This window comes from Dromiciops gliroides, chromosome 6 (assembly GCF_019393635.1).
Source record: "Dromiciops gliroides isolate mDroGli1 chromosome 6, mDroGli1.pri, whole genome shotgun sequence".
Taxonomy (NCBI): Eukaryota; Metazoa; Chordata; class Mammalia; order Microbiotheria; family Microbiotheriidae; genus Dromiciops; species Dromiciops gliroides.
This window is the reverse complement of record NC_057866.1, coordinates 12,967,223-12,980,670: the sequence shown is the minus strand read 5'-3', so window position 1 is coordinate 12,980,670 and position 13,448 is coordinate 12,967,223. Positions and strand designations below refer to the sequence as shown.

At 51.7% G+C, this 13,448-nt stretch overlaps 1 protein-coding gene across 8 annotated transcripts in view; it reads right to left on the bottom strand.

Annotated features, from left to right (window-relative positions):
* The window catches only part of RAB3IL1 (RAB3A interacting protein like 1), a 48,205-nt gene that overhangs the window by 14,141 nt on the left and 20,616 nt on the right, over positions 1 to 13,448 (bottom strand). For all 8 annotated transcript variants that reach the window (XM_043973303.1, XM_043973302.1, XM_043973305.1 and 5 more), the window contains exons 2-4: positions 4,260 to 4,500; positions 2,917 to 3,012; positions 647 to 724 (exon numbers count right to left, since the gene is read on the bottom strand). In XM_043973303.1, the coding sequence (XP_043829238.1) occupies positions 647 to 724; positions 2,917 to 3,012; positions 4,260 to 4,500 (415 nt within the window). The remainder of the gene's footprint in view (positions 1 to 646; positions 725 to 2,916; positions 3,013 to 4,259; positions 4,501 to 13,448) is intronic.

Here is a 13,448-nt window from a genome sequence, read left to right as displayed (position 1 = left end):
GAATCCCTCAAAGTTGAAGATGAAGGCTGTGTCTCCTCTCACCACTACTTCCAAAACAAGTGGTCCACCCCAATCTGGAGCCACTGTCAATGCCCACCTTTCTTGTGCCCAGAGTCTGCCAGCAGCACAGGAGGGAGGGGCCGGGACCCACAGAGACGATCACAGATTCAGACTGGGAAAGGACGATTGAGGTCATCTATTCCAGCTCCTTATTACACTTGAGGAAACTGAGTCCCTGAGAAGTGATTGGCCCAAGGTAACAAAGGTCCCAAGCCAGGTCCTCCAAACCCTTACTCTCAGCTCCATGGCCTCCTACTCTGAAGAGGCATTGCTTTGACCACAGAGATGCCAAAATGTTGCCTGTGGGGGAGCGAGGGGGAGCTGATGATTCTGAGGAATGGCTGAATAAGGTGAGTCCTGGGACAGGGTCAGAGCACAGAGGAACCTTTAAAAAAGAGCGTTTCATCTCATCACCTTGTTTGACCAATAGGAAAACTGAGTCCAAAGGAGAAGAGACCTTCTCCAGATCACAAGCACATTAGGGCACTGGGGAAGACCAAGGGGGGCTGCTGAATGGGGGGAGTGGGGACAGAGGTTTCTTTGGGGGGTGGGTAAAGGGGCACGGAAGGAAACCAGGCTATCTCACCTTCCCTCGTGCCTCCATCAGCTGCTTCTCTGATGCCGCTTGCTTTGTGTTGGCTTCTCTCACCATCTTGTGTGCCTCCTGTGAAGGGAAGGACAGCCCAGTGGTCACCCAGAGACCCTCCACCAAGTTCCCTTTGTGACCTTGGCACCCTGTTGGGTTGAGACACATACCGGGTCTGTGGGCTCCCTCGGCCTCTATGGAAGGTTACCTGCCCAGGAAGAAGGATCTCATACCCAGGACACCCCCCTCCCCCAAAACTGGGCAGTCCCAGAAACTCAGAGCAGGATGGAACCTAAGAAAGGATGTAGTCCAACCACTCTGTCCCTGGTCCCACATATTACAGAGGAGGAAACAGGCTTAGAGAGGTTAGTTAGCCCTCCCACCCAAGGTCACAGCCATTAAGCAGGCGAGCTAGAATTTGAACCCTGGGCCTCCGACTGCACGTCCATTTTCCATATGGCCTCTCCATCAAGGACAGAGCCACAGGGACAGCTCCTAGCTGATTAAGATTCCTCTCCACAAGTGCCCACACAAAGTTGTTATCTAGCTTCAACTTGAATCCTCCGGGGATGGGGAGCTCACTACCTTCCAAAGCAGTCTCAGTCCCCGTTTGAGAAGCTCTCATTATTAGGAAGCTTTTCCTTGTATTGAGCCTCAATCGTAGGACCAGGCTCTGGGGCCAAGCAGAGCAATCTTTGCACATGACAGTCCTCCAGATCTTTGAAGACCTCTATCCAGTCTTCCATGAGCCTCCCCTTCGGAGATGAAATACCCCAAACAATCCACCCAGACACCTTCCCCAGGCCCTTCACCCCACTGTCCTTCCTGAAACAAGGACTCCCAAACTGGACACACTATTCCAGCTCTTGTGTGGCCAGGACTTAGGACAGTGCCCTGGTTCTGGACACTAAAATAATCAGTAGTGCTTTGAGTTTCCACGAAAGCTGTTGACTCACACTGAACTTGCAGAGTGTTAAAACACTCAGAGCATTCACAGTGGAACCTCTTCTCCAATTTTTTTTGGGGGTGGGGCAATGAGGGTTAAGTGACTTGCCCAAGGTCACACAGCCAGTAAGTGTCAAATATCTGAGGTCAAATTGGAACTCAGGTCCTCCTGAATCCAGGGCTGGTGCTTTATCCACAGCCCCACCTAGCTGCCCCCTTCTCCAACTTTTAGGTGGGGCATTGACTTTTTGAACCCCAGTGTTAGTCTTTACAGTTATCTCTATTAAAATCACCTTTAGAGTCATCTCAGTGTTCTATTGAGTTATTTTTGGATCCTGACGATTCAATGACTTATTGATTCTCCTTCACCCAACTTTGAGCCATCTGAAAATTTGGTAAACGTGCCTTTCTTCATCCACATTTTCTGTCAAAGTAACACTAAATAGCACAGGACCAAAGGTAGGTTCCTGGGACACTCCCAATAGAGGGGAGGAGAAGGGAATAGGCAATGCCAACTGTGTGTCAGGCACTGTACTATCTCATTTTACCCTCAACAAACCTGCAAGGTAGGTGCTATTATTACCCCCATTTTACAGGTGAGGAAACTGAGGCAAACAGTGATTAAGAGACACCCAGGGGACACTATTCTTATGGGATCCCAGCACATTTCTACATTCCTCCCTTTCATACATTCATCAACCCAGAAAAACTGGCTCTTTTTTTTTTTTTTTTGCAGGGTAATGGGGGTTAAGTGACTTGCCCAGGGTCACCCAGCTAGTAAGTATCAAGTATCTGAGGCTGGATTTGAACTCAGGTCCTCCTGAATCCAGGGCCTGTGCTTTATCCACTGTGCCACCTAGCTGCCCCCTAAACTGGCTCTCTTCTTACTGCTCCTCACATCTGATACTCTCTCTCATCTCCTACCTCTAGGATTTTGCACTGACTGTCCCTCCTGCCTGGAAGGCACTCCCTCCTCAACTTCCCCTCTTAGAACTCTGTAACTTACAGCCTTAGAGACCAGTTGGAAGGGGGAACTCTGAAAAGTTAAGTGACTTGACTAGGGTCATACAGTCAGTCAGTCCACGTCAGAGGCAGGGGACTTGACTCCAAAATGGCTACTCTTATCTACCACACCCACTGCCTTGTGACTGATACCCAGGCTCTACACCCCCACCCCCTCCCCAGCCTGCCAGAGACACCTTCCCAGTAATACGGGCTTTCACTTCTGGCATCTGCCCCGGTACCTAACGTCCAAGGCAGGAGTCTTGCCCGGACCATGGTGGGCGAGTCCTGCCCGCAGACCTCCAGGGAGGGCACTGCCTTACCTCAAACAGGCTAGCTGTCAGCTCCTCCAGCTCCTGCTCCAGCTGCTCCCGGACCTTGGACAATCTTTCACACTCTTCATCCTTCAGCTTCAGTTCCTGGGGAGACCAGAGGCCCAGGGCCTCTCACTGAGTACGTGGACCCTTCCACAGGGCTCCTGGGCCCCCGACTGTGCTCGAGGACTCAACCACAGACTGACGGACTCTCCTCACCCACATCCCCCAAGTGTCAGCCCCTGTCTACTAGACTCAAACGTTCTCTGATCCAGACCCCAGGCCCTCAGCAGGAGGGCCCTGCAGGTGGTTCTGCTTGGCCCCAGAGGGCAGATTTAGACCAGAGAATTCTCTAACAGCCAGCGCTATCCCAAAGTGGGACAGAAGGTGGTGAGCTCCCTGTCTCTGGAGGTATTCGACCAGAGGATGGGGGAAGGAAGAGGAGACTTGTTTGACTGTGGGCTGGACTCAGTGCTTTCTGGGGTCATTCTGAGTGGGCTCTCAAAGGGCATGAGAACAATAGCGAGAGCTAGCATCGCAGTCTGACACTTTAGACAGATGGGGTTCTCTCCATGGATCCTCCCAACAACCCTGTGACATAGACGCTTTTAGTAGTAGGTCAACAAAGGTTAAATGACCTGCCCAGGGCCACACAGCACGTCAGCTTTGGAGCCCAGGTCTTCCAGGCAGCCAGGTTGGCATTCTCTCTGCTCTGTCACTTAACTGCTTCAGTATTACTTACTGATCACATTGGCGATGATGTTTGGCAGGGGGGGGTTTGCCTTTGTGCCTACCCTGAGGGCCACATGTCATGTTCTGGAGGGAAAGTTGTACCCTGGGCTGGCGGCCCCCAACTCACGGATTATTTCCTTAACATCTTTTGTTAACTATAAACTATATTTCAATATGATTGACTTCCTTTGTCACCCTAAGCATTATGTTTTATGCATATGACAACATGATTCTAGGAAGGGGGCCCAAAGATTTCACTAGTCTCTGGTTATCTCCAATTTATCTCGTTCATCGGCGCGCTGTCTCCCCACTTAGACTGGGCAATACTTGAGGGCAGGGAATCCCCAGCGCCTGGTATATAGTAGGTGCTTAATACACATTGGTGATTTTGCTTTAGTCTGCTAAAGGGGTCCAGGACCCCACCATGGTCTTAGATGGTAAACTCCACCAGGGCAGGTCCACCCCGCCTTTCTGCAGCTCTCAGTTCCAGGTACAGTGCCTAGCACATTTTTGATTGCTACACACCAGACACCACTAGCCTACCCTAGGCATCCTACGCCCTTGCCCCTAATGAGGGCATGTCTGCATCTCCCAGGGGGACCCGGTTCCCTTGTACCTACCTTCTGAGCCTTCCGTAACTCTTCCTTTAGGAACTCAGAGCCCTTTTCCCGAATCTCCACAGATGAGCTGCGCAGGCGGGAAACGTCCAGGGGGTTGGCTGGGTGGGCCTCCTCTCCTCGGCCCCCCTCTCCGCAGGGAGGCTCCAACAGCTGAGTCTCCCTCCTTCCTTTGCAGGGGGATGAGCTTTTCCATGAGCTGGTCACAGGGGATGGCTGCCCCCCCTCTTCTGCCTGGGGCTGGCTGCAAGATAAACACCAGGCTCAACAAAAATCTGGCATGTCCAGAGAGGGGCAGTCCATCAGCCTTTGCTGGAAGGGCTAGGTAGAAAGCATGTGGCCCTGGGAAACCACAAGCCCTGGAGTCAAATCCTGCTGCCAACACAAACTCTGTAGGGCCTTGGCCAAGTCTCTTTTCCTCCCTAGGGCCTCATTTCCTCCTTGTAAAATGAAAGGGTAGGGAGATGATCTCTACGATCCTTTTCGTCTTTGACATTCTGTGTTCTCTGTCCAAAGATTTGTCCCACTTCTCACATTCCCTGTTCCAAGGCCCCTCCCAACTCTGACATCCCATGTTCTAAGGCTCCTCCTAGCTCTGACATCCCATGTTCCAAGATCCCTCCCAGCTCAGACATCCTATGTTCTAAGGCCTAGCTCTGACATTCCCTGTTCTCCAAGGTATTCATTAAGTGCCTTCTGTGAATCCAACCCAGAGCCAGATATCAGGGACCCAGTAATATTGAAAAGCTCTGGCTAAGGCTTCAGTCTTACGGAGCAGACAAAGTGTATTTACCCCCATTCCCCAATCAGAGAACACCACATGGCGAAGATAAACAGGTTCTAAAATGTGCATACAGATAGGGAGTACCTGCTGGAGAACATGGGAAAGAAAGAACTCAGTAACGGTTGAATGATTCATAGAAACTTCATAGAAGAGAGAATGTGAGGGGCAGCTAAGTGGTGCAGTAGATAGAGTACCGGCCCTGGATTCAGAAGGACCTGAGTTCAAATCCGGCATCAGACACTTGACACTTACTAGCTGTGTAACCCTGGGCAAGTCACTTAACCCCAATTGCCTCAGCAAAAAAAAAAAAGAAAGAAAGAAAGAAAAAAAGAGAGAGAGAATGTGACTCAGGGGACAACTGAGTCAAATAGCCTCAGTCTTCTTGTTGTTTAGTCATGTCTGACCCTCCATAACCCCATTTGGGGTCTTCTTGAGAAAGATCTTGAAGCGGTTTGTCATTCCCTTTTCCAAGCTCATTTTAGAGATAAGAAAACTGAGGCAAACAGGGTGCAGTGACTTTTCCAGGGTCACACAGCTAGGAAGTTGAGGCCAGATTTGAACTCAGGTATTCCTGATTCCAGGCCCAGTGTTCTACCACTGTGTCACCCAGCCTCCCTGATTCTTAGAGCATCAAATATCAGATCTGGGAAGGACCTTAGTGCCCATGTAGTCCTATCCCCTATCTTTGCAGAAGGGTAAACTGAGGCACAGGGAAGGCAAAGGTAGGGGCTGGGGCTCAGGTGATTCTAAACCTCAGTTACAGAAGGTCCCTGGCCCCCAAATCCCCCTCCACACCAGCCTTGCCAAAGCCCTCTCCCTATCTAAGAGCACCATCAATGCCCTTACACTGGGAAGCCACTGGCCTGGTACTATGCTGAGACATGGTTTGTCCACAAGGATTTGGGGTTCAAAGAGCAGCAGGTGCACCCTCCTTCCTTTCAAAGCTGAGGAAACTGGGGCACAGAGAATTAAAGAGACCTACCTGAGGTTAAAAGTGAATTCTTGGGATTCAAAGCTAGCACTGCTGACTCCCAGCTCCTAACACTACTGTGCTCAAGTTTCCCAGGGGGCTTCCCTGGCCAACAGTCTCCTCTTCCCTCTCTGGGGGCATGGGGTGAGAGGGAAGGACGGCAAAGATTCATGCCTCCTGGTGGGGTTTGAGTCACCATCCTTCCAGCAGACCTGCCCCCCTCCGTCCCCCCCTTCTCTCCTCCTGCAGGCTGAGCTGACTGGGGGGGCGGGGAGGAAGTGGGGAGGGGGAGCTCAGCCCCAGCAGTCTGGGGAAGCCTGGCGTTTTTGTGCCGAGGCAGCACCAGACTTGCTCACTCAGCGAAACCGGAGAAGCTCACGGGCTCATGAGCCAGCAGGCTTCCGCCCATTCTCCAGCAGGGCTGGACGGGATGGAGAGAGCATGCGGGACCTTGGGGGAGGGGAGGACACTCCAGGGGCCCAGCTCCTGTCACTGCTGATAAGGGTCAGGGTCGGGGAGGCCAGAATCCCCACACACACACACAGAGCCGGGGCTGCCCAGGGCTGCGCCGATCCTTCCCCCAGAGGTGTTATCTGCCCCATCCCGTGTGCTCCCACCCTGTGGATTCCTGGGGGGGGGGGGACAAGGGGGCCTGGACAGCCAGGCCAGCTCAGGGAATCTCCAACAGAAGGGGCTGCTCCTGGGGGTCACTGCGGAGACAGATGGGCTGAACTATGACGTCCTCCAGGAATGGACAGCTTCAGTCACTGGGCCTATCCCCATGTGTCTTCTCCTGCATCCTCCCCCTCCCCAGGACCCACCCCTTTGAGCAGAGAAAAGCCAGTGTGGAACTCTGGGAAGAGCCTAGAATGGGGGGGGGATATGTTTTAGACCTGTGTGACTTTGGCCAAATCACTCCCCCATTCAGTTTTCTCTTCTATAAAATGAGGAGGTTGTAATGAAATACATGAAACTAAAGAGAGAAGGGAGGGGAAAGAGACAGAGAGACAGACAGAGACACAGAGAGAGAGAGAGAGACAGAGACACACAGACACACAGACACAGAGAGACAGAAGGAGACAAAGACAGAGACAGAGAAACAGAAACAGAGAGAGACAGAGAAAGAGAAAGATGGAGAGCTGGACCAAAGGTCTTCTAAGGTCCTTCCAGCTCTGTCATTTCCAAAACGAAGTAATTACACAGGAATTTGGGTGGACTGACAAAAGCTGGCCAGCAATCAGAAGGCTTCCCCAACTGGCCAGCTGGGAGCGAGATGGGACCCATCAGCTAATGCAAGAGCTCAGTTGCTGGGACCCCGCATCCCAAATGGGCCAGGGCTGAGCGGGCGAGTTGCCACTTGCCTTCACATCATAACTAGAAAAGGTCACCAGTCTTAAGCTTCAGAGAAGGGAAGGAACTAGTCGAGGGTCACACAGCTAGGAGATACTTAGATAGCTGAGCTGTGGTTCAAACCGGGTCCCTGGACTCTAGACCCGGAGCTCTTCTTCCTCTCCTCCATGTTGCCAACAAAAAGCTGAACGTGCACTGCAGAAAGGACCTCAAGCCTAGAAGGGCTCACAGGAAGCTTACACTAACCAGGAGCGCGCGAAGCCAGTCTGTGCACATGGAACTTTGTCATCCCAGGCTCTACTGACTGCCCCCAGGAGCCCTGAGCTAGACGGGGGCCCCAACGATCACCCATTGAAGCCCTCATTTACACATGAGGACACCACGGCTCCAGAGGGTGACAGACTTGCCCAGTGGTAAGCATCAAAGGCAGGATTTGAACCCGGGTCTTCAGATTTCAGGGCTAGGACTCTTTCCCCTGGACCACCTAGTAGGTTCTGTGGGTGACTGTTTCCTTTGTGAATAAACCCTAGGAAATGTGCTCTTGTCACTTGTCACTTACAGGGTTTAGGGAAGAAGGGAAAGAATCAAAAAATAGAATTGGGCATGAGATGTGTAGTTAAATAAAAAAAAGAAGGCGATGTATGTAATAAATCCTAGGTTTGGGGCTGGAAGAGGCAAGCTCTCCTCTTTTTTTCTGGACAAATTTGCTAGGAAAACCAAAAAGCAGAGTGGCAGAAATCAGGGTTAGCAACAACATGTAGCACCACATGCCACAACAGACTCCAAATGGATGAGTGGTCTGAATAGTAAAGATCCTACCATAACAAGCTTAAAAGAAAACCAGATCATGTACTTTTCACAGCAATGGTGAGGGGATGAGTGCTTAACCAAAGAAGGATGAAAGGAAATTTCAAAAGATAAAACAAGACAATTTTAGTTACATGAAAATGAAAAGTTTGGAATGGACGCAATTAATACAAGTAAGGTAGGAAGGAAAGAGGTAAATTAGAAAAAACAAAACAACTTTGTATCAAACATCTCTGATTTCCAGGATATAACCAGGACAACTAACAGAAATATGTAAAACCCAAAGCTGAAATTCGCCAATAGATAAGTAGCCAAGGGATATGAATAGGGAGTTCTCGGGCAAACTAATAACAACCACATGAAAGAACACTCTGAACTACTACTAAGAGAAATCAAAACAATGCTGAGGTTTCATCTCCCACCCAGCAAAGATGACAAAAGATAGGAAGAATCTCTATTGAGGCACACTGGTACATAGTTGGTGGAGCTGCGAGTTAGTTCATTTTAGAAAGCAATTTGGAAGTATAGAAAGTCACTAAAATTCCCATACTGTTTAACTCAGAGATGTTACTACTAAGCATTTACCTCAAGGAAGTCAAGACAAGAAGGTGGACATCACATACACCTAAAATATTGATAGCCACATTTTTTGTAGTAATAAATGGAAATGATAATCCATTAGTTGGGGAAGGGCTAAACAAATTGTAGAACATAGACCCAAGGGTGTTATGGTACTTGAAGAAACAAGAAATATGATAAGCATAGAGAAGCGTGAGAAGATTTGCATCAACTGATTCAAAATAAAGGAAGATGCAGAGAAATTACATACATAATGACTATAGCAATATAAATGGAAGGTACCAACAAAACAGTAAGAATTGAATATTACAAACATATAACGAACAACTTTGACTCCAAAGAAAGATAGGAAAATGTACCTGCCCATGACGCTGCAGAGGTGGGAGACTGAGTGTGGAAACGTTGCATGTAATGACAGACTTTTTAATAATATTGACTAAGTTTGTTGAATTGTTTCCTTCCTCCACCCCCACGGACTTCTGTCCCTTATCATCTACCCTGCAACTGAGCTTTCTTTTATGTGGGGTCTTCCCCAATTAAAGGGTGAGCTCCTTGAGAACAGGGAGTATTTCATTTTTCCTATTCATACAGGGCTTGTCCCATACTAACAACCTAATACATACTTTTCACTCATTCATTTCTTGCTTCTTATTCTTTGTTATAAGGGAAGGCTCTCTGGGAGACTGAGGGGGGATACACTGGGAAATACAGGTGTTATAAAAACAAAATATCAATGAAAATTACTATTTTTTTCTTAAATGCAGATAAGCGAGACCTAAAGAGATACCTGCAAGAGGCCACAGCACAGGGGTAGGAAAACAACAAGTGTGGGATTCCCCAAGGGCACAGCCAATCTCTGAATCCAGGGGAGCCAAGCAGGCTAGGGGATACAGAAGGAGGGAAGGGTCATAGGATGCGCGAGCATTGGAAAACAGTGGAAGGAAGGAGTCTCTGACATCCAGAACATGGACTTTGGTGCCAGAGGTCCTGGGTTCCAGTCTTACCTCTGCTGCTTTCCACCTGTGTGACCTTGGCCAAATTCCACCCTTGTGTGTCCCCCAGAGGCATCATAGAGTAGCGGGTAGAGCTTTGGACTTGAAGACAGGGAGACCAGGGGCTCATCCCCCACCTCAGACACTTATAGCTGTGTGACCCTGGGCAAGTCACTTAACCTCACTGGGCCTCAGCTTCCTCTTCTATAAAATGAAGGTCCAGGTGGCCTCTAAGGTCCTTTCTGGCTCTAAATCCTAAGTCTCTGACACCCTCTTCTTCTTGCATCACCCTCATAGCACAGGGGGTGATGAAGACTCTGATGATAGGAGCCTACAGCCAGGGCTCTGCCCATCAGCCTGGAGCCTGGGGGGAGGGGGGACCCTACCACAGCATCATGACCCCCACAACACACCCAGGTCTGGTCCAAGAGAACAGCACCCCTCCCCCAGCATCACGCTTTGCTCTGCCCGAGGGTCACAAAGCTCTTTCCTCCCAGACCCCATGAGGTGGGGATGGAGCAAAGAGGAGCAAACGGTCACTGGTCACCGGGCACTTTCCCTGGATCATCTCCCAACAAGCCCGGGAGGTAGATGTTATCATTCCCGTTTACAGATGAGGAAACAGGCCCAGAGAGGTTCAGCGGCTTGCCCAGGGTCACCCAGCTAGTGTCAGACTCCGCTGAGCCGCCCTGCTAGACAGCAAGGGGGTGGCTGAGAGAAACTGCCGACTGGGCTCCAGAGGAAAGGGGGAGAAGCAGCCAGAGGAGGTTGGGAGGAATGAAGCGTGTGATCAGGGAGGGAGGAAATGGAAAAGAAGGAGGGGGCGAGGGGAGCGGGGAGTTCTCCCACAAGAATATGCCTTGTCAGCAGAGGATTTCCGGAAGGAGGGAAGCAAGGAGGGCCACTCTCCAGAGCAGATTCTGCGAAGGAACAGGCTCGGGTGTGCCGGGGGAAGGGACGGGGCCTGGCTGGCTCAGGAGCTGCCTGCGCCCTCTGGGCCAGGACATCCAGCCAGCACCCAAGCAGGCTTTTGGTGGGGGGGGGGGGTCTGACTGGCCCCTAATGGTCCTTACCATTCCCCTCGCAGGGCAGGGGGGAGGAAACTGCCCAGCTCCTCCTCTAGCTTCCTCCTTTTCTTCCCTCTCCCCTACTTCCATGAGCCTCAGTTTCTCTGACTGTAAAATGAGGAAAAGAAATCCTGACGTGGGCAGCTCAGGGATACTGCTGGGGCCAAGGAGAGGAGTTGGGGAGAATATTAAGGGAGTGGGAGCCGGCCCTGCTGAATCCCCCCAGGCAGGAGGAGGGGGCTGATTCCTGCCCCCAGAGGACAGAGTGGACGGCTCCCTGAGGCTTCTGGGGAGGAGGCTACACTGTTTTGTTGGACTACGCATGTTTAAGATGAAGGCTTTACTCTGGGCATCTGGCCCCTTGTTCAGTAAGGGGGTGGGGAGCAAGGGTAGATTTTCTACAGAACAAAAGAAATGACAGGTTTTAGCAGGAAGACCCCAGAAAGTGTCAGGGGCCAGCCTCAAACCCAGGTCTCTTCTGACTCCAGGCCCAGAGCCCTTCTGAGTCACTGGGGTGCTCCTCAATGATGGGGAAGAGTTGAAGGGAAAGGGCACAAGTTGTTCCCAGACATACAGTGAGTTACTTAGTGGCAGAGAGAGGACCAGAGACCACAGGCCAAGGGGGGAACAGCCAACATGAGCAGGCAGCCACTGTACACCCCACCTCTCCTCCCATAATCCCCCTCTGCTCTTGGGGCTTCTCTCTCAAACCGTCCCCTCTGGAGAAGTCAGGGTCTGGCTAGGTGAGAAGCTGGCCATCCATCCATCCATCCATCCATCCATCCATTTCCTAGAGTAAACAGCCCCAGCGAGGCCCAGCCAGCCCGGGATCCTTCGGTCCCCCCCAACAGATGTGGGCTCTGAACTCTGAGCTGCTGAAGCCTGACTGGGACATCAGACTTCCCACTTGCCCTTCGAGGGTCAGGGTGCTGTGGGACACTGGCCAATGACAGCAGGAGAATGAGGTCACGGGTCTGAACACCTCATGTGGCAGCCCAGGTTTCTCTGCTCTGCTGCCCCAGATGCATCCCTAACCCTTGCCCGCACCCCCTGCTGCCTCCCAAGTGCCTGGGATGGGAGAAGTTGAGATCGGTCCGGTCCAATTCATCCGCACCCCCAGACAGTCAAAGTCCACCCCCAACTAACAGTGTCGGAAAATGAATGCCGCCCGCAGGGGAAGGACGCAGAGCCCAGACCAGGACCCGGCAGGGCAGTTGGGAGGAACGTAAACAGCTAAGGATGGACAGACAGCGGCCCAGACCTAGAGCTGGAAGGGCCTGGGAGACCCCTGTCCAACCTCCTCTGTTTTATATGTAAGGAAGCTGAGGCCCAGGGAGGGGGAAACCGCCTTCCCAGGGGTCATGCGGGTAGTGAGCAGGAGATCCGGGCTTCCAACCCATGTCCAGCTGCTCCCCCCTTCCTAAGCCATCAAGAACAGGAGGACAAAAAGGGTCAGGGGGCATAACCTCCCGGGTTTTCTTTAGCTGACCTCATCCACTCAAAAAAACACAAAACAAAGCCAAATGCTCAGTAAGCTGAACAAGAGTCAGCCCGGGACAGCGAAACAGGCCCTCGCTGGGTCTCTGGAGTGAGGGCCTGCCTTGGGATCCCTACTGCCCTACTGGAACCAGTTACTGAACCCCACCCTCCCCGCCCCCGCACCGACATCATCAGATTCCTATAAAATGAGGGAGTTAGAGCAAAAAACCTTTAAGGTTCCTTTCCAGTGCCTGGCACATAGTAGGCACTTCAATCATTGCTTGACAATCAACCGACTCATGGATGACAAGAATCACTGCCAGTCTGACAGGGCCACAGAGGCAGCTAGCTCCACTGCTGGACAGCTCTGATTGCTAGAAAGTTCTTCCTTATCTACAGCTCCAATCTGTGGTTCTGACTTCCACCCACTGGTCTGAGCTCTGGTCCCTGGGACCACAAGGAATAGTATTACTGTACATGGCCTGTAGCCCCCAGCCTCTGATAGAGGGGCTTGCTCTGTCCCCAGGGTTTGGGCAAGGAGCTGGGAAAGGGAAGGGGGCCAGAAGAACAACAGGCTCAGTCCTGGAGGGAGCCAGCTGTCCGGGAGGGGAGGGGAGAGCCACCCCACCCCACCCTCTCCTTGGTCGGCATCTCTGGGCCAGTGGGGGCAGGGAGGATGACAGGAATCCAGTCGAGCCTTAAGAGAGCCACAGGCAGTTTATTCAGGAAAGGGCCTTGTTGGTTCACTTCCTCAGGAAATGTGCCGAGGCCAGGGAAATTGGGAGCCTGCAAACTCTGCCCGGGTTCCCCCCTCCTCCCATCCCACTTGGTAAAGAACCCGAGTGCTGAACTCTTCTTGTTGTTAGAATTCAACAACCCAAACTAAACTGAGGGGGCCCGGGGCCTGACCCACTCATCAGCCCCCCACAGAGGCCCAGGCAAGACAGAGACCTCATGGATTTTCTTCTGGGGCCTCTCCTAGCCACAAGCCGGGCCAGTCTCTCTGACCTGCCCTGAGAGGCCAGAACCCCAAAGGTCTGCCTCACCGTCCCCACAGCTCCCTGGCCTTGAACCGTGGTCTCCACCAGGCCTTCTCTAAAGCTAAGTTACACAGTAACACGGGACCCTCTCGCATTATTCCAGTGTCCCTGGGAATGAGCCATG